At 38.6% G+C, this 27,978-nt stretch overlaps 1 protein-coding gene across 1 annotated transcript; it reads right to left on the reverse strand.

Annotated features, from left to right (window-relative positions):
• Positions 1-141: 141 nt before the first annotated feature.
• On the reverse strand, positions 142-27,774 carry LOC135463787 (cAMP-dependent protein kinase inhibitor gamma-like). The gene is made up of 3 exons (XM_064741220.1): positions 27,658-27,774; positions 2,317-2,491; positions 142-1,824 (listed from the first exon to the last, which is right to left on the reverse strand). The coding sequence occupies exons 2-3, from the start codon at positions 2,468-2,470 to the stop codon at positions 1,733-1,735; spliced, it is 246 nt and encodes an 81-aa protein (XP_064597290.1). The 5' UTR covers positions 2,471-2,491; positions 27,658-27,774; the 3' UTR covers positions 142-1,732.
• Between the last annotated feature and the right edge of the window lie 204 nt (positions 27,775-27,978).

A 27,978-nucleotide genomic window follows, 5' to 3' on the forward strand; every position in this document is an offset into this window, starting at 1 on the left:
CATCATGTCCACAGGAGATAATAAAGCAAATTTTTCCTGACGAGATTCAGTCACTACTTTTCATGAAGTCTATTTTAACACACACACAAAATCAATAATAGTTTCACACTGTTACAAAACACAAATTACATGTAACACACATTGACAATTCTTTTCCCTTTAATTAAAGAAAACAAAATAACAGAAATGTACAAATTTGTACAAACATATATTAGTCATTCTTTAAAATTACTGTATTTCACCAACAATTAGGTATGTTCAAATTTCAGATGAACATAAAGTCCTTAAAATGAACCTTTGGATGACAAGATTAAATTTTTTGCCAAGAGTGAACTTCACAAAAAAAAATTCTTAATTGGATCTATATGGTGGAAAATCACTCAAGAACAGAAGAAAAAGTTAAAATTTAGGTCAAATGCTGTACATTTCATGAGGGTGGGGGATACACAAGTAACCACCTTTTACACCAGAGTGGACTAGCCCAGTGGCCTTTTCCATGGTGTAACAAAACACATCTGAATCAGTCCATTTGAGGAATAGGTTCTGCAGGTTGAAAAATATTACAGCATACAAGCAGGTGTACTGAAAATAAATTTTGTTCAAGTCTTTTTCTGCATATTTAGGAGAATGCTGCTTTTGGCTGCAAAATACACATTTTCCTTGTAAGTACTTTAAGCTGAAAACATTCACTGACATTTTAATGAACAGAAAATGTGAAAAAATGTTGTCATACATGATGGGTTTACACATTAGCATGACAACATGAGGCAAGACATCAAAGCCGAGCAATGTAAAAAAATAAACTACATGCACATTTAATGATTGACTATTCAAATGGGGAAAACCATAAATTACATGTACAACTCATCCGGTGCATAAAACAAGACCATCATGTTCCTTAGGCTGTATCTGTAGAAACAGTATCTGCCGTAAGTTACATACAAATTTACAAAAAAAAGTTTATTTCCACTTCAACTTTTTTCTTCGTAGATTCACCTTGAGATATTTTATAGTAATAAAGACAAACTCAGTTAATAATGGGAGACAATCATGAAAAAGCATGTTTAAAAACAACAGCATGTTGGCACCAATCCAAAGCACTGGATTATCTCCCTTAAGTGATAAAACTTGTGGAGATGGCGGCACTTTTCTCCACACATAACTGATCGACTTGAATAACTGACCTCTGAACACTGACCTTTGATGGTCAACATTCAGACTCAGATAACCAGTCTGTAGTTCCTGTGTTAATATATTCTCCAATCCAAGGCCCAACCTATCAAGGTAGGCTCCTACTTGTTTATCATTGTACTGTGCATTATACTTGGCTCCCACATGTTACACAGTAATCAACTAAAAGCCATGTGCAATGATGTGCCAAACCTGCAGGCTGCTCCTCTATTTCCATGGAAACGCAGTCCTATTAACTAAACAAAAAGGGGCACAATTCCACGAGGGTGCCAGCAATGTTTTTAGTTTCCACATTCTCACTTTTCACCAGTCTCCTGCCCTAGCAAGATAGCTAGAAAACAAATCTCCGCTGCAGAAGATCTCCATAACAGGGCCATTGCAATAGTTCCTCTGCTGAACAACTATATGTGCCAACAAGGGGTGGACTTCAACCTGAATTAAGTCAGAACTTAAGTACTCTAAAACACTTGGATCATCACAGCTGAGTTAGGCACAATAGGAGTTTCTCCTCAGAGACCGACACCAGTGTCTCGTGACATTGCTATGTCCCCTGAGAGTTCCCAGTGTCTGCTCCGCCCTCCGCACCCGCTGAGGGTGATGATGAATTGTTAGACGTTGACTCTGATGGGGCGTCTGAAAGTGATAGTGAAAATGAAACAATGATATATGTAATAACAAAAAGGCAAAACTCTATTTTAACAATGACATTAAAAGCATCAGCCTCTGTTACCGTGTTAATTCACCTGCTTAAGGCTACACCAAGTTTAATTATTGCAGACCTTTGCACATAAGGCCAAAGAGGAAGCCCTGAAAAAAAAAATGCTGTTGTGACCTTTGAATTTATCAATACTGGATGTATATATAAGCACCTTCTTTATAATCTAAAGTAGGCCATCATGATTTCAAGAAATATCTACATGTGCATGTAAACCATTTTTATTGATGAATGCTGATGGAACCATTAGTGATAAGGTTAAGCCTAAACATGACCCCAAGTATTTCACGGATTCCAAAGGTCAAACTTATCTAGTGATGGCAGTGATGTACGGTACTTAAATAAAGCATAGGTGGCACCACATGTGCTGTGAGAAGTATGTCATCAATCAAAACACAGTCTGTGCTTACCTGAGCATTGTAATTTTTCCATATCAAAGGCTAAATTTCCCGTCCCGACTTTGCTAAGCTTATCGTCCAGTATGTCGGGCACAGCATTCCGTCGACCTGTCCGCCCTGTGTTAATGAATTCGTTGAGATTCGCTGCACAGTCCACTTCCGTCATTTCTTCCTTCTTAGAATCTGACTGGAGGAAATAAAATAAGAACGCGGTAATTGAACACATCAATTAGAATGCTACCAGACAGAGTATTCAGGGCACTGATGCATTGTACATGTACCAAAGTTAAAGGAAAAGGCCATGCCATATTCAACAAACATCTTGAGATTTAAAGAACGCACGAAAAGGTATTGGAATCTTCAACCTTTTCAACCACTAAAGCGCTTTCTTCAGTAGAATTTATGGATTCATGTATTATGGAAATAAAACCAAAAATGATTTGCTAATGTTGATAACGATGCAAGGTTTATAAAACTCGGCAGATTATTTCTCTAAATCCCATAGCTCTCTCAAAATGTTTCAAAATATTGGCTGCAGTGGTGGTTAAAAAGGCTGAAGAATTAAAGTACAATAAAAGGAAGAGAATGGTTTTAAATATAATGAAAAAATCATTCTGGGGGAAAGCCAAAAATGACATTTTTCTACCTGATTATACCTGAAAAGTAAAGAAATGTATATGTTGTTCATTAGATGGACTGAAAATTAAAAACAGAGAAACTGTGTATTCCAGTTATAATAACGTGTATTGGCTATAAAAAAAACAAAAGCAGATCAGATGTCCCAAAAATCAGAAGAATTGGGGTACAGCTGTGATGGCACTTGCAATGCTAACAAATATGTGTATCGTTGCATGGAAAAATGTTAACAAAGCCAGTAGGGTTGAAGCTATAATCACTCAGATCACTAATATATTAAAAATGAAGAACACAATGTGTACACACATATATGTGCAAGTATAATGCAACATTTGCCGCAATAAAAAATAGTTGCTGATTGCTTTTTTTTCTTTCTTTCTTTTTTTTTTTTTTTTTTCAATAAGTATTCTGAGAAACATGTAGAAGAATGATCAGCTAAATAGTAATTACAATTTGCTAGAACTGCCCAAACAAAAATTCCGCCCATGACCAAAATCATGCTAAAATGATTTGTTTGTGTCACTAAAGATGCAAGCTTCATAAAACTGTATTATAAAATCAGCTCTCGGCACCCCATTCAGTGGTTGTTCCAAAAGGTTTTGAAATATTGGATGCGGAGGCCGTTGAAAAGGTTGAATAATTAGGGTACTATTTTTAGAAAGATTTCTTCAGGTGTTTTTTAGAGGTACACTGTTACTCCTAGTGGGAAAACCCGGTTTGATGGAGAGGTACACCGTACACTGTTACTCCTAGTGGGAAAACCTGGCTTGTTGGAGAGGTACTCTGTTATTCCTAGTGGGAAAATACAAGGTTCAACACCAAAGCTAAATTTTATGACATTTACCTATAAATAGCCTAAATGACCCTAAATTTCGTCCGTGACAAACTTGCCCATTTTCCCCCCGATTCTCAGAGTTTTAGTGAGTTTAGAAAGATGTTTTGTGGTTTGCTTGGAACATGGGATGATATTCTACTGGAAAATTGTAAGTTTCAGCATGAAACACAATATTTTGTGACATTTGTGGGTGAAATTTTAGGTCATTTAGGGTACGTACCTTTTGGGGGCAAAATATTTGGCCATTCACAGTATTTCAACAGAACTATTAGGTCATTCACAGTATTTCAACAGAACTATTAGGTCATTCACAGTATTTCAACAGAACTATTAGGTCATTCAAAGTATTTCAACTGAACTATTAGGTCATTCACAGTATTTCAACAGAACTATTAGGTCATTCAAAGTATTTCAACAGAACTATTAGGTCATTCAAAGTATTTCAACAGAACTATTAGGTCATTCACAGTATTTCAACAGAACTATTAGGTCATTCACAGTTTTTCAACAGAACTATTAGGTCATTCACAGTATTTCAACAGAACTATTAGGTCATTCACAGTATTTCAACAGAACTATTAGGTCATTCAAAGTATTTCAACAGAACTATTAGGTAATTCACAGTATTTCAACAGAACTATTAGGTAATTCACAGTTTTTCAACAGAACTATTAGGTCATTCACAGTATTTCAACAGAACTATTAGGTCATTCACAGTATTTCAACAGAACAATTATTCAGTCAGTAAACACCTTCTTTTAACGATAGTGAAGCTTTAAGATGCTTTCTCACAGGACGGGAAACACATTTTGAACAGGAAAATGAGGTTTATTTGCACATGACGCAAGCACTGGACATACTTCAGCATGAAGATCACTTCTAAACGCAAACACACCACAGCTGACAAGTACGGCCATCGATCGCCACCCACTGCAATTTCAGGGAAAACATTATTTCTTTCCTGCATAATGTTCAACTACTTCCTGTATAAAATCCAATTAACACACACAAGTAGCTGTGCACATGACTTTCCATTATAGATCTACAAGTAGATAGTATGCCAATCTGTGGGAGTAACGAGTAGACCCATTACCAAATGACAGAACTTCTGCGTCAACAATATCAGGCCGTACATAACAAAAAAATCAGATCCGAAACCAAATGAGTTCTTCGATTAGAACAACAACAACAATAGGGTTGTCTTCCGCAAACATACTGAATGATGACTGTTTTTTATTATTACACCTAATAGAGTGCTTCTTGGTTCCATTTGTCAGTACACTGTCACAGATGTTCCACAAAACATGATGTACAATGACCACGCACTCCAAAGGCAACATCACCTCTACAAAGAAACATTCTACCTTCATGAGACAATACTCAACGATCACTTGCATTTATTCTACAGTAGTTAACTTCATGTGCCTATCAGATGTCTGCTTAATTGTTTGTAAAGCATAAAAACGACCTGACGATGGCCAACTCTATCAGATATTGATTTACTCCAGTAGAATAGAATTCAACGGTTTAAAGTACCAACTGAGCAAGTACACTGTTTTTTCGGTGCGCTACAAACACACAGTGTATGCTGGGGATGGGATATCACGAATTGTCAGCTCTCGACAAGTTATATTCAATGTTATCCCTTTTCTCCGAATAGCCTAAACATTAAACTGACCTTCTGATAAGCTTATACCAGTGACCTTTTCCATGTATGGCTGTTTTTCACCTGAAGTTTTAGTATTTCTATGGTGACACATTTTGCTTGATTCTAATTGATTCACCACTTTACAGGGCCTCCTGAAAGTTTTTGTGAAGTTTGGTTTTTTTATTTATTATTGAAAGGCCTCTGAAAACGGTAAACTTCAGGTGAAATACAACAATACTGGTGCTAGATGTATGCTTTGTCTATAATATCACCATCAAAAAGGAAGTTATTGTAGTCAAGATTTCCAACGGGATGAATCCATAGGCAGAACCAGAAACATGTAGTCTCCAACGTATAAAATATAGATGTTACACATCAAACTGTCCTGTGACTTCTAACATTAAACACCAAGCTGTCCTGTGCCTACAAATGTTATACACAAAGCTGTCCTGTGACTACAAATGTTACACAACAAACTGTCCTGTGACTACAAATGTTACACAACAAACTGTCCTGTGACATCTAACATTACACACCAAGCTGTCATGTGCCTACAAATGTTATACAACAAACTGTCCTGTGACATCTAACATTACACATCAAACTGTCCTGTGACTTCTAACATTACACACCAAGCTGTCCTGTGCATACAAATGTTATACACTAAGCTGTCCTGTGATTACAAATGTTACACAACAAACTGTCCTGAGACTACAAATGTTACACAACAAACTGTCCCATGATTACAAATGTTACAAAACAAACTGTCCTGTGACTACAAATGTTACACACCAAGCTGTCCTGTGTCTACAAATGTTACACAACAAACTGTCCTGTGACTACAAATGTTACACACCAAGCTGTCCTGTGGCTATATATGTTACACACTAAACTGCCCTGTGACTACTAATGTTACACACCAAGCTGTTCTGTGACTACTAATGTTACACACCAAACTGTCCTGTGACTACAAATGTTACACACCAAAATGTCCTGTGACTACAAATGTTACACAACTGTCCTGTGGCTACAAACATTACACACCAAGCCTGTCCTGTGTCGTACAAATGTTACACACCAAAATGTCCTGTGACTACAAATGCTACCCACCAAACTGTCCTGTGACAGGGTGTAAAACTATTCTACATGTAAATAAAAATGTTTGGGGGCATGGGGGGGGGGGGTCCTTGGGGCTATTATGCATATAAAAATGAAAGTTTATACAGTAACAGGGCATGCAAGTCCTCAAGTATCCTATCTGCAATAACTGCAACTGACATATACAGGATTATTAAGGATATTTCATATCTCATGCACATATTCTAAACATCTTCCCTAATGGTATGAGAAAAATCCCCCCCCCCCCCCCCCCCCCGCAATGCAACAGTGAAATGTGAAATTTGAGTGATATTACTCTAAGGCGGGAGTGAGTGCTTGAGGTTTAACATTGTACTTAACAATTAGTGCTCTAAGGAGCCACAGATCTGATACATGTCTGTACATATACATGTATATAGGTTTTTTGTGACTATTAACTGTACCATTTTAAAAAGTGTAAAGTGACAAAACATGTTAACGGTTTAAACACAAGCATGATGTCATATGTGCCACTCTAGTTTTCATTCATCACATATCTCACAGGGGCCTCCATGGTTCAGTTGGTTAGCGCAGCGTAATGACCCAGAAGCCTCTCACCAATGCGGTCGCTGTGAGTTCAAGTCCAGCTCATGCTAGCTTCCTCTCCACCCATAATTGGGAAGGTCTGCCAGCAACCTGCGGATGGTTGTGGGTTTACCCCTGTGACTCTGCCCGGTTTCTTCCCACCATAATGCTGGCCGCCATTGTATACGTGAAATATTCTTCAGTGCTGCGTAGAACACCAATCAAATCATTTACAGAGTACATGTACATGTCAATAACGTGCATTTGGTTTGAAACCTGAATATATCAGCTACAGCCACATAGAAGCAGAGGATGAAGGTGATACCTGTACCTACACAGGTGAGACATATATCTGAGATTAACTCTGGATATACAGCCACTGATGAGCAGATATACTCACATATGTAAAGAGAATTACCTGTGGATCTCCTTCTGCCATGTTTGTCCAAAGCACAAGTGATAAACTGCCTACCGATAAAGGTACGCTACAACTCATTAACCTGTCTCCATGCACCTGAGGATCTTTATGTTAAGTAGCTCTCAGAAAGAGTCCATGTACTCGAGTTCCAAATGGAATCTGAGGAGGTATCGTGTCTGCTAGAAGAGGCTGCATGCCATGTGGACAATGACCATATGGGTATAATGACCCTCGCTGCCCCTATAGACCTATTATTACAGCTGCGTCTCTAAATTACTGTTAGTCTTTCAAAAAAGTGTGATTTGTCTGGCACCAAGGAACACTACCACATGCTGGTGCAACATAGCAGCTATGATCTCATCAGACAAATAACTCCTACCACAGCACCTCTCCAGAGTGGGAGATTTAATGGAAGGTGAAACGTTGCTGCTGGGGACTCAGTTATGTCGATTTTCGAAGGTTTAGCCCATGGGGTTTCACTTGCTCTATTCCCAAAATCTGAAAGGAGCATGGAAGAGTTTATCCAGTCATCAGACAGCAAACAACAACATTGGGAGTCAATCATATGACTGTACTAATGTGGACTGGAGTCAACCATATCACTGTATACATGTGTATGGGGAGTCAATCGTATCAATGTACCCATGTAGATTGGGAGTCAATTGTATCACTCTACCCATGTAGATTGGGAGTCAATCCTATCACTGCACCCATATAGATTGGGAGTCAATCATATCACTCTACCCAAGTAGATTGGGAGCCAATCCTATCACTCTACCCAAGCAGATTGGGAGTCAATCCTATCACTGCACCCATATAGATTGGGAGTCAATCGTATCACTCTACCCAAGTAGATTGGAAGTCAATCATATCACTCTACCCGTGTAGATTGGGAGTCAATCGTATCACTCTACCCGTGTAGATTGGGAGTCAATCGTATCACTCTACCCATGTAGATTGGGAGTCAATCGTATCACTGCACCCATGTAGATTGGGAGTCCAATCGTATGACTCTACCCAAGTAGATTGGGAGTCAATCATATCACTCTACCCATGTAGATTTGGAGTCAATCGTATCACTCTACCCATGTGGATTGGGAGTCAATCATATCACTGTACACATGTGGATTAGGAGTCAATCATATCACTCTACCCATGTAGATTGGGAGTCAATCATATCACTGCACCCAAGTAGATTGGAGTCAATCATATCACTCTACCAAGTAGATTGGAAGTCAATCATATCACTCTACCCGTGTAGATTGGGAGTCAATCGTATCACTCTACCCATGTAGATTGGGAGTCAATCGTATCACTCTACCCATGTAGATTGGGAGTCAATTGTATCACTGCACCCATGTAGATTGGGAGTCAATCGTATCACTCTACCCAAGTAGATTGGGAGTCAATCATATCACTCTACCCATGTAGATTTGGAGTCAATCATATCACTGTACCCATGTGGACTGGGAGTCAATCATATCACTCTACCCATGTGGATTGGGAGTCAATCATATCACTATACCCATGTGGACTGGGAGTCAGTCATATCACTGTACACATGTGGATTGGAGTCAATGATATCACAGCAATACCAATGTACATGTATTCTTAGAGAGCGCGTCGAAAACTGGTGACAAAAGTAATACATGAAGCCCGGATCAAGTGGGCGGGGTTATCCTGTCACTTATACAAGAAGGCCTACTCCGATCCGTACAGCCACTATTATACACAAATGGGAATGGCAACGCTGCACAAACACGCACAGAGTTAATGATGAAATGTGGCTGGACTGCAGTCTTCAGATACTCTGACATGGAACACACTTGACACTGGTATTAAAATCCTGCGATACAGACGATAATTACAGATGACCACGGCGATTACAAATGATTTCACACTACGCCATGTAAATCATAATCCTCATATCATGTCCTTGAGGGGAGCACATAGGGTGCTGTTGAATCCTGTATCAGCTGCGGGCTCAGCAGTAGAATGAGCCATGAATCGCTGTAGTAGTGTGAGAAGGTCTACTTCTATCTATATACATATATATATATAGAAACACATTCTATACTCGCACAGGTCATGCCGTTCAGAAATAAAACAGTCATATGTGTATAATGATTGCACTTTGCCAGCACAAGCCATTGTTTCAGTCTATGAAGAAACTTGGTATAACTATAAATGTATCAGGCATACAAGTGCATGTACCTTCTAATGCTTGAATCCTACATGAACAGTATAAACTCTACACCTGCATACTGAGTGTTTTCATCACGCCTGGCAAGGCCTATTTTCCAAATTATTAAAAGGGAATTTAAAAACTTGTATTACTGGAAACGTCCTATCCAAGAGCATCTGTGCATGTCATCTGGAATATGAGCATTAACCTGTAAGGTTATTTCAATATGGAGATAACATTATCAAGGATACACGTATAACTACATTCACCCTGAAATTTGTGTCAATACAAAATGCACAGGTTATTTGTATTTTTTCTTGGGGGGGGGGGGGATTTTTTTTGCTCAATCTCAGTGGGCATCAATGAAGCAATTAAAACATATATGCAAATGCTGCAACAATGCAGATACAGTATAGCCTCATGGATGCAATAGGCATTTGTACAACTTGAGTGCTTGTATGCATGCTTGGTAGTTTTACGTCATATTTTACAATTTTCAGTCATATCACGATGATCTAAGACCTCAATGTTTCAGCGGAACACCTGTTCAGTTGTTAAAAAACATTAATTCTGTTCCCTGATATTAAGAGGATGAAAAATATGCTTGTTGATACAGGCAAATAGAGATGAGGCGACGTACATATACATGCTTATATACGTATATAAAGATTGTATATGAGATTGCCGAAGTACCGTCAGATTAGCATAACTCAGTGGCTTTGTGGCCAGACATAACATGGGATCTGTCAGAGGCCAGGCCAATATATTCAGTCAAGAGTATCCAAGGCTGTGCAAACAGATGGCAGGCTGGCGCCACGTTATCTGCCAACATCTTCATCACCGTATCATTATGCAATATAGACAAAAAAATTGAAAAAAAAAAGTAAAGCAGAAGAGAGGAAGTCTAAAAGAGAACAAAAAAAAAAATGCCTGTAACGATACTGCCGTTATTGACACTCTCACAGCTGCACTCTGTAAAATTACTCTGCCCTGGGTAATTATTCCATGACCCTGGTGGAATTTTTTCGTAAATGAGGGTATAAGACAGAGGTGGTCGTGCATATGCACATCAGATGCATTCAAACAAGTAGCTCATGAGCCACATGACGTGAGCATAGTACGCTAACAGTTGCTGCAATCATTCCCTGGTCTGGCTCCCAAATTACAGCCGAGAAAATCTTTTACAGGACAGCTCGCTTCTTGCACCTTATTCGTACACTGTAACAATTTCAAATTATACGTTTTTTTTCATAGCTTTTCCAGGCTACTTTAAATAAATTTGCTACCCTTTATATACAAGGTTGAAGCTATACAAAATGACATTAATTAGCTGAATTTTCAGCCTTTCACACACACACACACACACACACACAGCTGTCCATTTAGAAATTTAACATATGCTGAAAATGACTTCAAAAAAAACTTCCCCACCCCAATGAGCAGTACATTAGTTCAGGTTGATTACCCTAAACAACCATAATTTTCGTACGTGATTAACTTGCCCATTTTTCCTAAATTCTGAGATTCTGAGTCTAAAAAAACGGTGTTCTGAGGTTTGCTTGGAACATGGGGTGATATTCTACTGGAATATACTGGATGTTTTCAGCACCAAAAATAATATTTTGTGATGTTTATTTGCCTCTACAAATGGGTTTTTGAGGGTGATATTTTAGGTCATTTAGGGTATTCAATTTAAAGGTTTTTCAGGTTTCCAAGATCTTGCATGAATCTCGAATGATCCACAACATGAGCCTAAATGTTAACTTCCGGTCTGTCACAGGTGAGACGACTTCTACACTTTGATCCTCACATAGCTGACTAATTATGTCCTGGAGAATTACCATAAAGGCTTTGTAGTCGTACCATAAATAAAGTTTTGACAGTAAACCCTGCTTCGGTAGATCTATGCTCGCAGGGTTTTAACAGCTGGGCGTAAGATGATCCAACAAGCCTTTTGTCTTCAAGGAGAATCTCAACACCACAATGCCATGAACATGTTTATGGCTTTGCGACCAGCACATGTACCTGTTAATTAACAGTGCTAAGAAAGCAACCATTTTCACTTAACACTTTGGATGACGTACATCTATGCTGAATCAACACAGCATGTGTGGAGCAATCCCAGGAGAGAGAATAATCTATGGTCAATCAGTCTTCAGGTATTAAAATACATGTAGGTTTACATGTGCTGTACAATATGGGATAGCCAAATCACTACTCCAAAAAGAATGTCCAACGGAATACTTTCTGTATGTATAACAGAGAATATTGTGAAGTTTACAATTCACTGTAGTGTACACAAAACCATTCACAGTTCAGACATACATACTCCACAATATACATCTACATGTATGTATGTACACGTATATGATCTCAGTTTGGGTATACATTTATCTTTCAGTTCAACATAGGCTGTCATAGTTCACAGTTCAGTCAGTATTGGCTCACAAGAACAGTTCCATCTTCTCAATATGGTTCATGGCTCATGTACATCTCCCATGGAATTGTGCACAGTGAAAATTCAACACTAGCTGTCAAGGTTCACAGTTCAGTTCAGTTCTGGCTCAATCATTGGAATGGTTCAACCTTCTCATTATGGTTCATGGTTCATGTACATCTCCCATGGAATTGTGCACAGTGAAAATTCAACACTAGCTGTCAAGGTTCACAGTTCAGTTCAGTTCTGGCTCAATCATTGGAATAGTTCAACCTTCTGATTCAGCACTACCTGTCAAGGTTCACAGTTCAGTGCAGTTCAGTTTTGGCTCTGTCACAAGAGCAGTTCAACAATACCATCACGGTTCACGGTTCAGCACTAATTGCTCACAGTTGTGGACGTTGCCCATACAACAGAATATGATACCCTCCTCCTCAAAGGCTTGTCTCCCTGAGCATCCGCTTATCCAGACACACAACAGTGAATGGCAGAGCATAAGTCTGATGAATCAAGCAAAGCCACAAAACCACGGCCAAATCAAGTCATGTTGGTAAATGTTTACATCCTTTGTGCGGTTCAATACAACAGTGGACGGTTCAATATGCCTCAGGCAGGCTGTGCCAGCCCCAGTTCGGCACTGGCTACCCAGTGCAAGGCAGAGAAGAGGATATAAACCTATATACACGTTGCACAAACAAGTAGCAGTGTAACAAGGCAATGTTAGAGTAGCACAAGACAACATTGTTACAAATTCTATACATCAAATGTTGGCATGGTCGATGGATTCCTCATCCGGGGAACTGGAAAAATCTATCACCTTTGTGTACTTACTGTCGCACAGAGCTTAGAATAAGCTGAAAAGTCAGCCAGACCAGCTCATTCTCACAAACACTGTTACAAATTCAGGCCTGGTTATTCTGATGATTAAGAGTAATTTTTTGATTCAAAAAAGTTATCTGCCATACTTAATATGGATAATTATAAAGCAGAGTTAATCTCAAAAATCACTATACCTAGTTTCCAGTGGGAAAAAGAGCCACACCTAAAGCTAAGTCTCGGACTTTGAATCAACACATACATGCTACAACTCTAGTTATTAAACTGTTTAAATTCGCTTGTCCATACACACATTGGTATTTTCTGTTTAATACCTGTTTAATCACACAAATCTCATATGTTAGAGAATACATGACAGTGAATACAGTTAACGCCTAGCCTTTGACCAAAGATGTTGATCTGGTGTCTGGTGGGGTGTGAATTGCTGGCTCTCACCCTCAGCATATCCAGTTTCTTTTCACTCCATAATCCAGACGACCCTTATACAGTGAGTGTATATACACTTACCCGGTCAGCAGAAAATCCTTGAGACCAGTTCAAAACACCTATGAACTTCATTCATAGTTTTGTAGTGATGTTATAGCTGCTATAAGCCAATCATTAGCAAATTCTTTGGTCACGTGACTATGGTACTAGGGGCGAAAACAAAGCCAATTTAACATAGGTGAGATAAGCAAGGAAGATGACATTAGCATAAAACATGAAAAAACATTGCTTTTAGGTTAAAAAAAGGTAATCAGAAGGTATTTAGCCTTCAGATATGATAGTTTCAATAACCTGTAGTACTTTATCAATCGGCAAAAATCAGATTCAACCATTTACATGTACCTCCACGCTATTTATCACCTCCTGTTCCTTACGAGGAATCTGAGTGCTTGAAACTATGAATACAAATCAAACCACACAGATCTGACCAAAGTTCCCATTCATATTAACTTAGCATCAGGCCACTGAACCATCACCTCACCTGTCCATCTTCCATGTAGCTCAGAATGTATTAGTCTGCTTACACATATATCTCTGCACGCGGTCCACTGAACGCCAAAAACATACTCTGCCTGCGGTCCATTGAGCACCAAGCACACGCTACGGCACATGTGCTTCTGATGGACAACACAGTTCATCGCCAATACTCCCCAAATCCAGCAGATCTAATCAAGGCATTAATTTAGCCCTGTAGCCTTCAGGAAGGAAAGGGAGGGACATGGAGCAGATCGAAGGTCGTTGGTGGGAGAAGCTTCGCCAGCTGTACACAAAGTGTCAGTTAACGAAGGTTGGAACTGAACGTCCATCCACGTCACAAGACATTTTTATAATGGAACCAAAATGTAAGACATTTTTATAATGGAACCAAAATGTAAACAGACCAATAAACACAACTGTCGCCATGTCCATGGTTATAAATTTAATATGGCTGTCAGCAAGTGAAAATCTCATTTCTTGAAAGCTTCCACACTCCAAGATCAATGCTTGTGTACTGTGCCTACACCATGGTGGGTTATCTTACCCAAAAAGCCCCACACACAACTCAATTTTTTTTTTTTTTTTTGCTTCGAGAGAAATCGACAAATTTTCTGTCAAGGCAATGCTGGCCAAAAGGGCGTCATTAAGACAGACCGATATCCAATTACTTCTGGGGGCACGGACAACCTCGCGAGAAGCTCTCCAGGCTGAGGTACTCGTATCATTTCGTGACAGGTCTAGTGTTTAGTTACCTTACCAACACATCTCTGGTGTGGCAGGCTGAAGGCATTGATTGAACGTCGAATATAAACACACAGCATCCATAACAACAGCGTGGCAAGAGTGGTTGATGGCCAATACCACGGGAAAATTGAAAACACCAATGGTCATTCGCCAAGTATTGATAATTGCTAATCTCAGGCTTTGATAGGGTAACTATATCATAGAGAACATCACACTACATGATAAGTTCAAAGTTCACATAAACAACCAGCGACCATCTCGCAGTACATGTTGCAACATCAGCAGGATTTATACAAGTAAAAATAAATGTACATGTTTTAGAATTCATTTATCTATTTATCTTATGGGGGTTGTACTTCATACTAAAGAATATTTCACTTACACAAAAGTGCCCAGCATTATGGTAGGGGGAAACCGGGCAAAGCCCAGGGGAAATTTACAAGCGTATGTGGGATGGTCAGCCAGCAACCCGTGAATGGTTGTGAGCTTCCCCTGGGCTTTGCCTGGTTTCCTCTGCAGAAGAGAAGAATCCAGCAAGAGCTAGATTTGAACTCAGAGCAACCGCATTGGTGAGAAGATCCCTTGTCATTAGTTATCAGAGAAATGAAGATTTGGAGTTGCACAGTTCACAGTCTAAATAAATATTGTGGTTATAATTTAAATGTTGACTTGGGGCTGTATTTCCAGTAATAGTCAGTGATGTGACAGGCATTAAAATAAAAAACAGGGAACCATCTCATACAGGTCATAGTTTTGTAATTTTTATACTCATCTGCGCTAAACTCAGAAGTTTTTCTAAAAAAAATGTGTATAAAAATTAGAATTGCTCAAAAAAAAAAAAAATTAGAGGGAGAGTCTCACAGCAACATTTAAAAAAAAAGCCTCTGCCTATTAATATTCAAATACATTTCATCCACTGAATTCAGTACTGTTTTAGTGAGGCAGCACTAAATATTAAATATGATGTCATTAGGACTGTCACATTAGTAACGGCAAACACAAACAAAGCCTGCTATTTAGAAAATGTACGGCAGAAGCAGCTCGTCAGACCACATATCGACTTGTTTCCACAATAACCAATATATTTTCTCTACCTCTAATTATTTCCCACGATGTCATGTGACACATCTCTTCCGACTTTACTGATGGGAGAACAAAATACAATGTACAATGGCTTATCTGCGCAAATACCCGAGATCCAAACACAGATAAAAACGTATTACTTTCAGTCCCTGATTTCCAATTGTGTGTAGTCTACTACTGTTTTTTTTTCACGCACATAATATATGATATCTATGCACACGTACAAATAGCCCGTATAGAGATGTTAAGAGGTGGGTTAAGAACTGAGCTATTGCATTTTTTTAGTTATTAGAATCATATTAATCATAATCGGTATACAGATACATGCAAATTTGTAGTGATTTTATAATAACCACTGCAAACTTATACACAAAACAAATTGCATCACACGTACACAACAAATTGCATCACATCTACACAACAAATTGTATCACATCTACACAAGTTGTAGCACATGTACACAAGTTGTAGCACATGTACACAAATTGTAGCACATGTACACAACAAATTGCATCACATGTACACAACAAATTGCATCACATCTACACAACAAATTGTATCACATGTACACACCAAATGGTAGCACATGTACACAAATGGTAGCACATGTACACAACAAATTGCAGCACATGTACACAACAAATTGTAGCACATGTACACAACAAATTGCATCACATGTACACAACAAATTATATCACATGATGGTCTCAATTCGTTACTCCTTTGCAAGCACATTTATTTGATTGCCCTTTCATTTACATCAAATTTGATTTCGCTTACAATTCTAAACCTGATTTAGATAGACTGACTTACTGACTGTCTGACTGAGTGTCTGTCTGTCTGTCTGGCTGGCAGAATGGCCAGCTGGCTGGTGGACTGGCCAGCTAAACAGTTGACACTAGTGGCAGCCTATCTGATTAACTTGCTTAAAAACCAACAGATCTATGTATAAACTGGCTGACTGACTGACAAGATGGAATGACTGACTGACAAGATGGAATGACTGACCGACTGACAAGATGGAATGACTGACTGACTGACAAGATGGAATGACTGACTGACTGACTGACAAGATGGAATGACTGACTGACAAGATGGAATGACTGACTGGCCGACTGACTGACAAGATGGAATGACTGACAAGATGGAATGACTGACAAGATGGAATGACTGACTGACTGACAAGATGGAATGACTGACTGACTGACAAGATGGAATGACTGACTGGCCGACTGACTGACAAGATGGAATGACTGACTGGCCGACTGACTGACAAGATGGAATGACTGACAAGATGGAATGACTGACTGACAAGATGGAATGATTGACTGACAAGATGGACTGACTGACTGACTGACAAGATGGAATGACTGACTGACTGACAAGATGGAATGACTGACTGACTGACCGACAAGATCAACTGACTCACTTACTGACAAGATTGACTGACTCACAAGATCGACTGACTGACAAAATCGAATGACTGACTGACTGAAAAATCGACTGACTGATTGACATGAACAACTAACTCACAATATCGACACACTGACTAAATGAACAAGTGACAGACTGACAAACTGACAAGATCGAGTGAGTGAATGAAGGACTGACAGACAAGATCAAATGACTGACTGATTGACCTGACTATTAAAACAAACAGCCTAACTGGCCTAACTAGCTGACTTGATGATACAAGACACATAATTATATTAAATAAACACTCCAAACTTGCATGAACCTTGTTAAGTTAACTCAATACAGGGAAGGCACATTATTTGTCCTGGAAGCCAAATCAATGCCCTACCCCTCGCATCACACTGTTTATGAGAGCATATGCCTGGCTTCATAGATCACTTTATAGGAGGCTGAGTTTACCATAATCAGATTCTACCAGTCAGGATGGGAAGTGTAAAAATAGACCATGCTTCATCTAAATTCAGCCTCACTGTCGCGGCTAAAACTGGCTTATACCGGAATGGCAATGGACCAGGAAATGTACGTGGGACAGAAATAGATTATTGATTCCTGACACCCTCCTAAAAACATAGTTCCTCCAGGCTTCTGTAAGAAACTGTCACAGTGGGTGCATCACGCAAATGTAAGACGTCAGGGAGAAGTGGCCCGCACTGCGTCTATTTCAAGAGTCTTGAGGGTGGGTTATCAGGGAGGACCTGAGGGTTGTAATTAGGTTTTATACCATCAAGAACTGGCTGAGAGGGACTCATTGATCAGTAATGAATGAAGTGATTGGCTCCACTGGCAGCTTCAAGCGTTTAAGCACGAAGGTTACACATTAAGGCGATGGATTAAGTGAAAAAGGTGCCGGGTATGGATGTGTACATGTACATGTAAATGAGTTGGATGAGAAAAACAGATCTCATGTAAAGACAACAGATCAGATGTAAAGACAGTAGATCAGACGTAAAGGCAGAAGATCAGATGTAAAGACAGTAGATCAGCTGCAAGGGCAGTGGATCAGATGTAAAGGCAACAGATCAGAGGTACAGGCAATAGATCAGATGTAAATTCAGAAGATCAGACCTAAAGGCAGTAGATCAGATGTAAAGGCAGTAGATCACATGTAAGGGCAGATCAGATGTAAAGGCAGTTGATTTGATGTAAAGGCAATGGATGAGATGTAATGGTAATAGGTCAGATGTAAAGGCAACAAATCAGATGCAAAGGCAGTAGATCAGATGTAAAGACAGTAGATTAGAAATAAAGGCAGAACATCAGCTGTAAAGGCAGAAAATCAGATGTAAATATATGCGTCAAAAAAGATATTCATACACTAGCTGTGTACAATTCCCAAAAATGATACCTCACAAACCACCCAAAAATTTACGGTAAATTTATAAAGTTCGAAAATAAGACGGAATCATGACAAGTGAAGCAATCAACCGTTACAACCTTTTGGATGGTATGTTGTAGGCGACTGAGTGAAATGAGTATTCACATCGTGTAAGGCAGTAGACCATATGTAAAGGGAGTAGATCAGATGTAAAGACAATAGATCAGATGTAAGTCCAATGGATCAGATGCTAAGGTGCTGGATTAGACAACAGATGTAAAGGTCATACATTAGGTGTTAAGGTCATACATTTGATGTAAAGGCAAAAGACGAGACCTAAAAACGATGGATCAGATGTAAAGGTGCCGGGTTAGATAACAGATGTAAACTGATGTAAAGGTCATAGATTAGATAGCTGATCAGATGTAAAGGTCACAGATTAGATGTAAAGACAGTAGATTAGATGTACAGGCAAGAGATGAGATGCAAAGACAGAAGATCAGATGCAAAGACAGTAGATCAGATGCAAAAATGCAAAGACAGTAGATCAGATGCAAAGATAGTAGATCAGATGCAAAGACAGTAGATCAGATGCAAAGATGCAAAGACAGTAGACCAGATGCAAAGACAAATCAGATGCAAAGATGCAAAGGCAGTAGATCAGATGCAAAGACAGGAGATCAGATGCAAAGACAGTAGATCAGATGCAAAGAGGCAAAGACAGTAGACCAGATACAAACACAGGAGATCAGATGCAAAGATGTAAAGACAGTAGATCAGATGCAAAGACAGGAGATCAGATGCAAAGATGCAAAGACAGTAGATCAGATGCAAAGACAGGAGATCAGATGCAAAGACAGTAGATCAGATGCAAAGACAGGAGATCAGATGCAAAGACAGGAGATCAGATGCAAAGATGCAAAGACAGTATATCAAATGTAAAGACAGGAGATCAGATGCAAAGACAGGAGATCAGATACAAAGATGCAAAGACAGTATATCAAATGTAAAGACAGGAGATCAGATGTAAAGACAGGAGATCAGATGTAAAGACAGGAGATCAGATACAAAGATGCCAAGACAGTAGATCAGATGTAAAAGTGGCAGAAGATCAAACATAAAGGCCATGGATCCATAGTAAAGGCAACAATTCAGGGACAATATCAGGGACAAGATGTCACGGCACTGGATCAAATGTAAAGGTACTGGATCAAATGTCAAATGTAAAGGCACTGGATCAAATGTAAAGGCACTGGATCCAATGTATAAGCACTGAATAAAATGTATAGGCAGTGGATCAAATGTAAATCTGATGTAGAGGTGCTGGGTTAGACAATAAATCAGATATCAAGGCAATAGATCGATTGCAAATGTGCTGGATTAGAAAATAGGTGCTCGATTAACTGTATTAAAGGTTGTAAAAGTCTCTAGAAGAAGGCATGATTTGAAGGCAGAGCTTAGAGTGTAAGGCTTTGTTAAAGTTTATGTTTGCCTAGGATTGTTTTCAAAAGAGGAAGTTTATGACTGTTTTCTAGAAGACAAAGCTAATGTTTAGGGTTATTTTTCCAAGCAAGGTGTCAAAGAATTCTGCACAAACAGTGTGTACAAAAGTCAGATTCACAAATAACCATATAAACTTCATCTTTCACTTTAATATAAACCAACCTTGATTTATTAAAAACATTTAAACCAAACAGGAAATTTCCCAATGCTTTATACCATTTCCATTCATTTAAATTTTAATGGTTGTTTTTCATTTTTTGTTTTCAAACTGTTGTACAGCAGAGACGCAACCGTGTACCCCAAATGATCATAAATTTTGTCCCCGACTAACTTGCCCATTTTTCCAGATCCTGAGAGTTATATTGGCTTTAGAAAAGTGTTTTGAGGTTTACTTGGAAAATGGGATGATATACTAAGGGAAAATTGTAAGATTCAGCATCAAAAAAAATATTTTGTGACATTTATTTGCCTCTAAAAGTGCACTTATGTGGACAAAATTTTAGGGGGGTTGTATTACTGTATATAGATGAATGCAGGTACTGCGCAGTAAAACCACGTCTCTTGCTGTAAACATGCTCTGCTAAAGCTCCAGACAAGCTCAAATCACACCTCAACAAGAATGCAACCACTTGTAAATTATCCTTCTAAACGGGCTGTAACCATGGTAACAACAGTCAGCTTTGCATGTTGAAGATGCCAACTGTTTCATTAAAGGTTTTCTCACCTACCCAGATTACTGTGGGATCAAATCAAAAGTGTGTACTTTCTACAAAAAACGATAAGTGCTTAGTCCAATTCTGACTACATTTCAGATTATGCCATTAACAACTCCATTTGTACTCTTATAAAAAAACGACAGCTGTTAACACCTACATATACTGTGTATATTCCAAAGCCAAGGGCACACCAATTTTAAACCTTAGTTTTGCAGTGCTTACATTGCTTTAATGTTTTTGTATGTCAAATATGTTGTCAACACAGCATTTTGAGTATTTTATTAAACCAGTGACGTCTAATAGATTGCAGGGGCCTCCGTGGCTCAGTTGGTTAGCGCGCTAGCGCAGCGTAATGACCCAGGAGCCTCTCACCAATGGGGTCGCTGTGAGTTCAAGTCCAGCACAGACTGCACAATCATGACACACAGACCCCATAATCAAATTAACACTCAGACCCCATAATCATATAAACACAGACTGCACAATCATAACACACATGCCCCTTATTCATATAAATATGAACACCCGTTTTACTCTCTATGTTGTACGTCTATCACACTGTCATCATTGCTCTGGTTTTACTCTCTATGCTGTACTTCCATCACAATGTCATCATTGCTCTGGTTTTACTCTCTCTGTTGTACGTCTATCACAATGTCATCTCTGCTCTGGTTTTACTCTCTGTGCTGTACTTCTATCACACTGTCATCATTGCTCTGGTTTTACTCTCTCTGTTGTACGTCTATCACAATGTCATCACTGCTCTGGTTTTACTCTGTATGCTGTATGTCTATCACACTGTCATCATTGCTCTGGTTTTACCCTCTCTGTTGTACGTCTATCAGACTGTCATCATTGCTCTGGTTTTACTCTGTATGCTGTATGTCTATCACACTGTCATCATTGCTCGGGTTTTACTCTCTATGCTGTACGTCTATCACACTGTCATCATTGCTCTGGTTTTACTCTCTATGTTGTACGTCTATCAGACTGTCGTCACTGCTCTGGTTTTGTTCTCTATGTTGTACGTCTATCAGACTGTCATCATTGCTCTGCTTTTACTCTCTATGTTGTACGTCTATCAGACTGTCGTCACTGCTCTGGTTTTGTTCTCTATGTTGTACGTCTATCACACTGTCATCATTGCTCTGGTTTTACTCTCTATGCTGTACGTCTATCACACTGTCATCACTGCTCTGGTTTTACTCTGTATGCTGTATGTCTATCACACTGTCATCATTGCTCCGGTTTTACTCTCTATGTTGTACGTCTATCACACTGTCATCATTGCTCTGGTTTTACTCTATGCTGTACGTCTATCACACTGTCATCATTGCTCTGGTTTTACTCTCTATGTTGTATGTCTATCAGACTGTCGTCACTGCTCTGGTTTTGTTCTCTATGCTGTACGTCTATCACACTGTCATCATTGCTCTGGTTTTACTCTGTATGTTGTATGTCTATCAGACTGTCGTCACTGCTCTGGTTTTGTTCTCTATGTTGTACGTCTATCACACTGTCATCATTGCTCTGGTTTTACTCTCTATGCTGTACGTCTATCATACTGTCATCATTGCTCTGGTTTTACTCTCTATGTTGTACGTCTATCAGGCTGTCATCATTGCTCTGGTTTTACTCTATGCTGTACGTCTATCACACTGTCATCATTGCTCTGGTTTTACTCTCTATGCTGTACGTCTATCAGACTGTCGTCACTGCTCTGGTTTTGTTCTCTATGTTGTACATCTATAACACTGTCATCATTGCTCTGGTTTTACTCTGTATGCTGTATGTCTATCACAATGTCATCATTGTTCTGGTTTTACTCTCTATGCTGTACATCTACCACACTGTCATCATTGCTCTGGTTTTACTCTCTATGTTGTACAAGTTTTAGTACATTTTACTCCATAAAGTTTAACTGGAAGTGATTCACTAAGACCCTATAATCATAATGCAAAAACAAAAACAACACATAATCATTCATAACATAACAATTACATAACAATAACACAAAGATCCCAAAATTATAACAGTAAGACCCTATAAGCATATAATGCAGACCCCATAATGACAACAGAAAGTTATATAATTACAACACTAACACAAAGACCCCATAATCATGACACAATGATGACAAGGTAATAACCTCATCCTAGCTGCCCACAGGATTAATATGTTCATTATTCCCTGTTGATTAGAGCGCCCGGCATCCAAGAAATAAACACAGCGAGCTGATAATAAAATAAACATGGTCAACCATGCGTTTCTGCCCGGAGGCTATACAAGCAAAACTGGAGAACTGAAATACCTCGTAAATAACTAATGAGTTGTCATGGCAACCTGCAGCTTGGCGTTGTCTTTCGAGAGCCTTTATTAACGTTTGCACAAATGTCTCAATCTGTCTCCGACTTGATCAAATGACCGCCTTCTGGTTTTAAGTGTTAGCTTATTAGGGCAACAAATATGTGCATTTTACATTTAAGCTTTAAAAAAAAAGAGAAAAGAATATACTGTTGTCAAATTTCTAGAGGCTTCCTGGCATATCAGACTAAAGAAATTACCTTGATTTTCTTTCATAATAACGATACTGGGTTCTTGATACGAATGTATTGAAGACAAATGACTGATATTTCCAGCATTTATTATTAAAGCTACATTCCTGAAATTAACTAAAAAAAGCCTACTGTATTTCAACTTAAGTTTGGTATGTATAAATGCACTTTCAGGAGTGCATAAATGTTTGAAAATAATTTCTTTTGTAAGCAATACTAGAGTTCTTCTTCCCAAAGATTTTGTGATGTACGTACTTCACAAAAAAATACTCTTACGTTGCTCTATGAGGTGGATTAATCAATCCGAATGAAGAAAAATGTGTCACTTTAAACATGCTAAACTTTAGGTCATTTCACAGGCAACATTTTTACTTTTATATACCTACTTCGTTCATCACCTTCAGACAAGACCATGATCATGCCACAGAAGTTACTTGCACGTACACCTAAACACCTAATATCTTATTCAAGCTCAATTCCTAATATTATTTATTTGATTGGTATTTTACATCTCTATACACAGCTATAAAATTACACATGACATATCCTGGTGCACTGTGCACGTGACCTGGGCAAAATGAAGGCACCAAAGGCAAAACAGAGAAACCGGTCTCACGATGAAACAGTTTCATTGATACAGGAGAATGTAAAATAACCTTGCATGTAAACACTCTCTCTAAAGAATACAAAGACAGGGACAAAATAAAATCTTTTTGTCTCATGCATTGGAGAGAAAGATGGAAATTTCACTCCAATTTATCAAAAGTTTGATAAAAAAAACAAAGCCAAACATACAACAACAGGACAATGTTGACCTATCTGATTGTAGTGTGGACGAGACACCTAACTTACCTCAACAGCATGCTGTTAAGTCAACAAATGTTGATCGATGTTGGATAGTCTGGACAGGGCTTAAGTGACAAATGTATTATGGCTTAATAAAATACCAATCAAATAAACACACAAACATTCACCATAGAAGACAATGGGATGTGGCAAATGGCCGAATTCAGCACCCTAGACATTTTATTGTTGTTAATCATTCCTTTCCTGTCACATCATAATGACGCCACCTTAAACCAGAATGAACAATACAGCAGGAAGTGGAACTGATACATTGTTAACATTTTGCAACAATCAATTCTGACATAACAATGACTCAAGGTTCTGCTTCACACTAGCAAACTAGGACTGAAAAAAAACATGAAAAAACAAAACAGACTTGAGCTGGCGGGGACCGCTTTGGTGAGAGGATCCTCGTATAAAGGTTTACCTACTAGACTGGTGTTTTACACCGCACTCAAGAATGTTTCACTTATATGACCGCGGCCAGCATCATGGTGGGAGGAAACCGGGTAGAGCCTGGAGGAAACACACGACCATCCACTGGCATGGTTGCTGGCAGACCTTCCCACGTATGGAAGTCAGCGTGAGCTGGACTTGAACTCACAGTGACCGCATTGGTGAGAGGCTTATGGGTCATTACGCTGTGCTAGCTCGCTAACCAACTGAGTCACAGAGGCCCCTAAAGGTAAAGACAACACCCAACCAAATGTATACCAGGTCTTCCAACTGATTAATATATAATATATATATACATACATAAATATATACCCTGATTACCCAACCCTTTTGCATGGAATCTGTGTGATTTATTCACCTTTTTAATGTGATATCGGAGACAAAACTAGGGCTTTACAAAGACTATAATTACATTAGTCTGTGCAGAATAATGCCTTCAGAATATGCTTGAATACACACCTTGCAAACATGCGAATAGGTTGAAGAATTAGTCTATGTATTATTTGATCATCCATTGTGAGTACTGGGTATACATAAAAACATTATCTGCATTCCACCCTTGGTGAGCATGTCACAGAACTCTCCTTGTGACAGAAGAATAGCATATTAAAACATTAACGATATATATAGACTATCCATTTACCTGACAAGGCTAATATATACGTGTAACTTAGGACACTACACTACAAGACAACCAATACATGTGTACTATGGCCGCCCAGAGCTTCATCAAAAATCAATAAGCTGTTTCTGGAGCTACATCCAGGTCACTTTAACACAAACACATGTTGGATGTACATATGAAGTGTGGATATAGCAAAGTTTTACTGATTATGCCAACAGTTCAATAGTTTAATGATTCCAAGGCTTTGTCTGTCAGGATTGCCCTTAATAAGACTGCCAATTCAATTACAGGAGCCTGTATAAAGTGTTTATCTGTTTACTGCCACACTTTGACAGTTATTTAACAGTGGCCAGTTTTAAGGGTGGAGGAAACCGGATGCCTGCAATAAACCACAAACCTTTGGCAAACTTATGAAACAAGTGACATTCGACATATACTGGTGGAAAGCAAACATGCAGGCAGTCAAAATACCTTCATATAAAACCACACAAGCCATTACTGTTGATCACTTTAATATAGAGGTCACTGTCGATTACTTAAATATTGAAATCACAGTCAATCACATTAATACTGAGATCACTGTCGATCACTTTAATACTTAGATCACTGTTGATCACATTATTATTGGAATCACTGTCCATCGCATTAATACTGAGATCACTGTTGATCACTTTAACATTGAGATCACTGTTGATTATTTTAATGTTGAGATCACTGTCTATCGCATTAATATTGAGATCACTCTTGATCACATCATTATTTGGATCACTGTCCATCACATTAATACTGAGATCACTGTCAATCACTTTAATGTTGAGATCACTGTCCATAACATTAATATTGAAATCACTGTTGATCACATTATTACTACAATCACTGTTGATCACACTAATAATGAGATCACTGTCCATCCCATTAATAGTGAGGTCACTGTCGATCACTTTAATATTTAGATCACTATTTACCAGTTTAATATCGAAATAAGTGTCGATCACATTAATATCGAGATCAGCATTGATCACATTAATATTAAGATCAGTGTCGATCACTTTAATATCGAGATCAATGTTGATCACTTTAATACTGACATCACTGTTGATCATATTAACATTGAGATCAGTGTCCATTAATTTAGTATTCTACAGATCAAGTTTTCATCTGGAATTCTGATGTGTTTGTGAGATCCAGAAGCATTCATCAGTCATGCTCATTCAGGCAAAAACTATATTTTTTTTATTTTATTGGTGTTTTACATACTGTCACTGATTATGCAAACTGTACAGTGTATAAACACCTTACAATTTCTTAAATAGAGGACCATGTACAAGAATTGCTGACATGTAAAAATAGGGTATGGCAGACTATACTGTACATATACAAGTCTGAGTCATCTTGGACAATCCGGTCATAACTCATAGGCCATATTCGCACGTTATCATTTTATTTAGCAGAAATGTTGTGAGATCTCATGGAGCTGGGTGTTTATTTCACTTGCTGACCCATGACTTAACCTAGCGGTGGCATATCTGCTACCATAAATATCATTTTAGTGAAAGTATACCATCAAACCAAAGCATACATACATACATTTCATTGAAACTCTACAGTACACATTGTATTCCCATTCACAGTATTTTGTAGCAAAAAAACGTGGAGAAACTGAAAATACCAAGTACAAGAAGAAAGTTTAAACTACTGTGAAATGTTGCATTTTTAAAAGTCGTAGAAAGCAACTCCAGCCTTAAAACTTCGAAGAACACTCTCTACAACTGATTGTCAATTTGTTAATTTGCTCTGTTCTGGCAAGTGTGGTAAAGCGAAGTGTAAAATGCCACTGGTGTTGCTTATTTCAATATTCAATTCTTTCTTCCCAGTAACTCGAACATTACCACTATCATGTAGACAGATAACGATGTTATGTTAAGGCATACACATTCATTTATTCTCAAACAACTGCAGTAGGTAGTAATCTGGTAATGGGAAATTTTAAAGTTGATGTTGCTGTCACATGGCAGAGTGACGTCAATTCACTGCAGAACCAGTTGTCACAAATGAATATCTGAGGGGCTCATTGACTGACCCAGGGATCAACCTAGTCTTTACAACAGCCCAGTCAAGTAAGAATCTAATTTGTAAAGTGGGCAGAGGATATGACAACAGTTTAATTAGAGACATCTAAGGAGCGGGAGCCCAGCAAACGATGAACAGCAACCTCAAATTTACTACACCCTGTCGTAAGTCTGTCCAAACAAACAGCAAACACTGTTACCACTGACACTGTCTCCAAGTAAAATATCAAATTCCTGCATTGACATTGCGGAGGGCCCATTTATCGGCACACTTACTGATAAAATTCAAGGTTTTACAGCATTTAAGCCACTGTGAAACATAACATGCTGGAAAATATACTCACGACAAGATAAAACTCTGTCGCCGAGCAAAGGCTTCCGAAAGGTGGGAAAATGTCTTCAATGATGACAGGAAATGATTATTTTCATTCGTCTGAAAGTTTGTCGTCACTTCCGTGTCAGTGCGCTGGTAAATAATCTCAAACCCAAACCATCTCTGATGCTACAAAGCAACATTTTATCGTCTACCAACATATTACGTAATAATAAACATTTTTATGCCTGCAATTTTATTATGGAGTGTATTTACGGTGAAGTTACTTAGAACACGCCTTTACCGTTTGGATAAGGGATAAAGCAATGACGTCAGGTGTCATTTTCGGTGA

This window comes from Liolophura sinensis, chromosome 3 (assembly GCF_032854445.1).
Source record: "Liolophura sinensis isolate JHLJ2023 chromosome 3, CUHK_Ljap_v2, whole genome shotgun sequence".
NCBI lineage: Eukaryota > Metazoa > Mollusca > Polyplacophora > Chitonida > Chitonidae > Liolophura > Liolophura sinensis.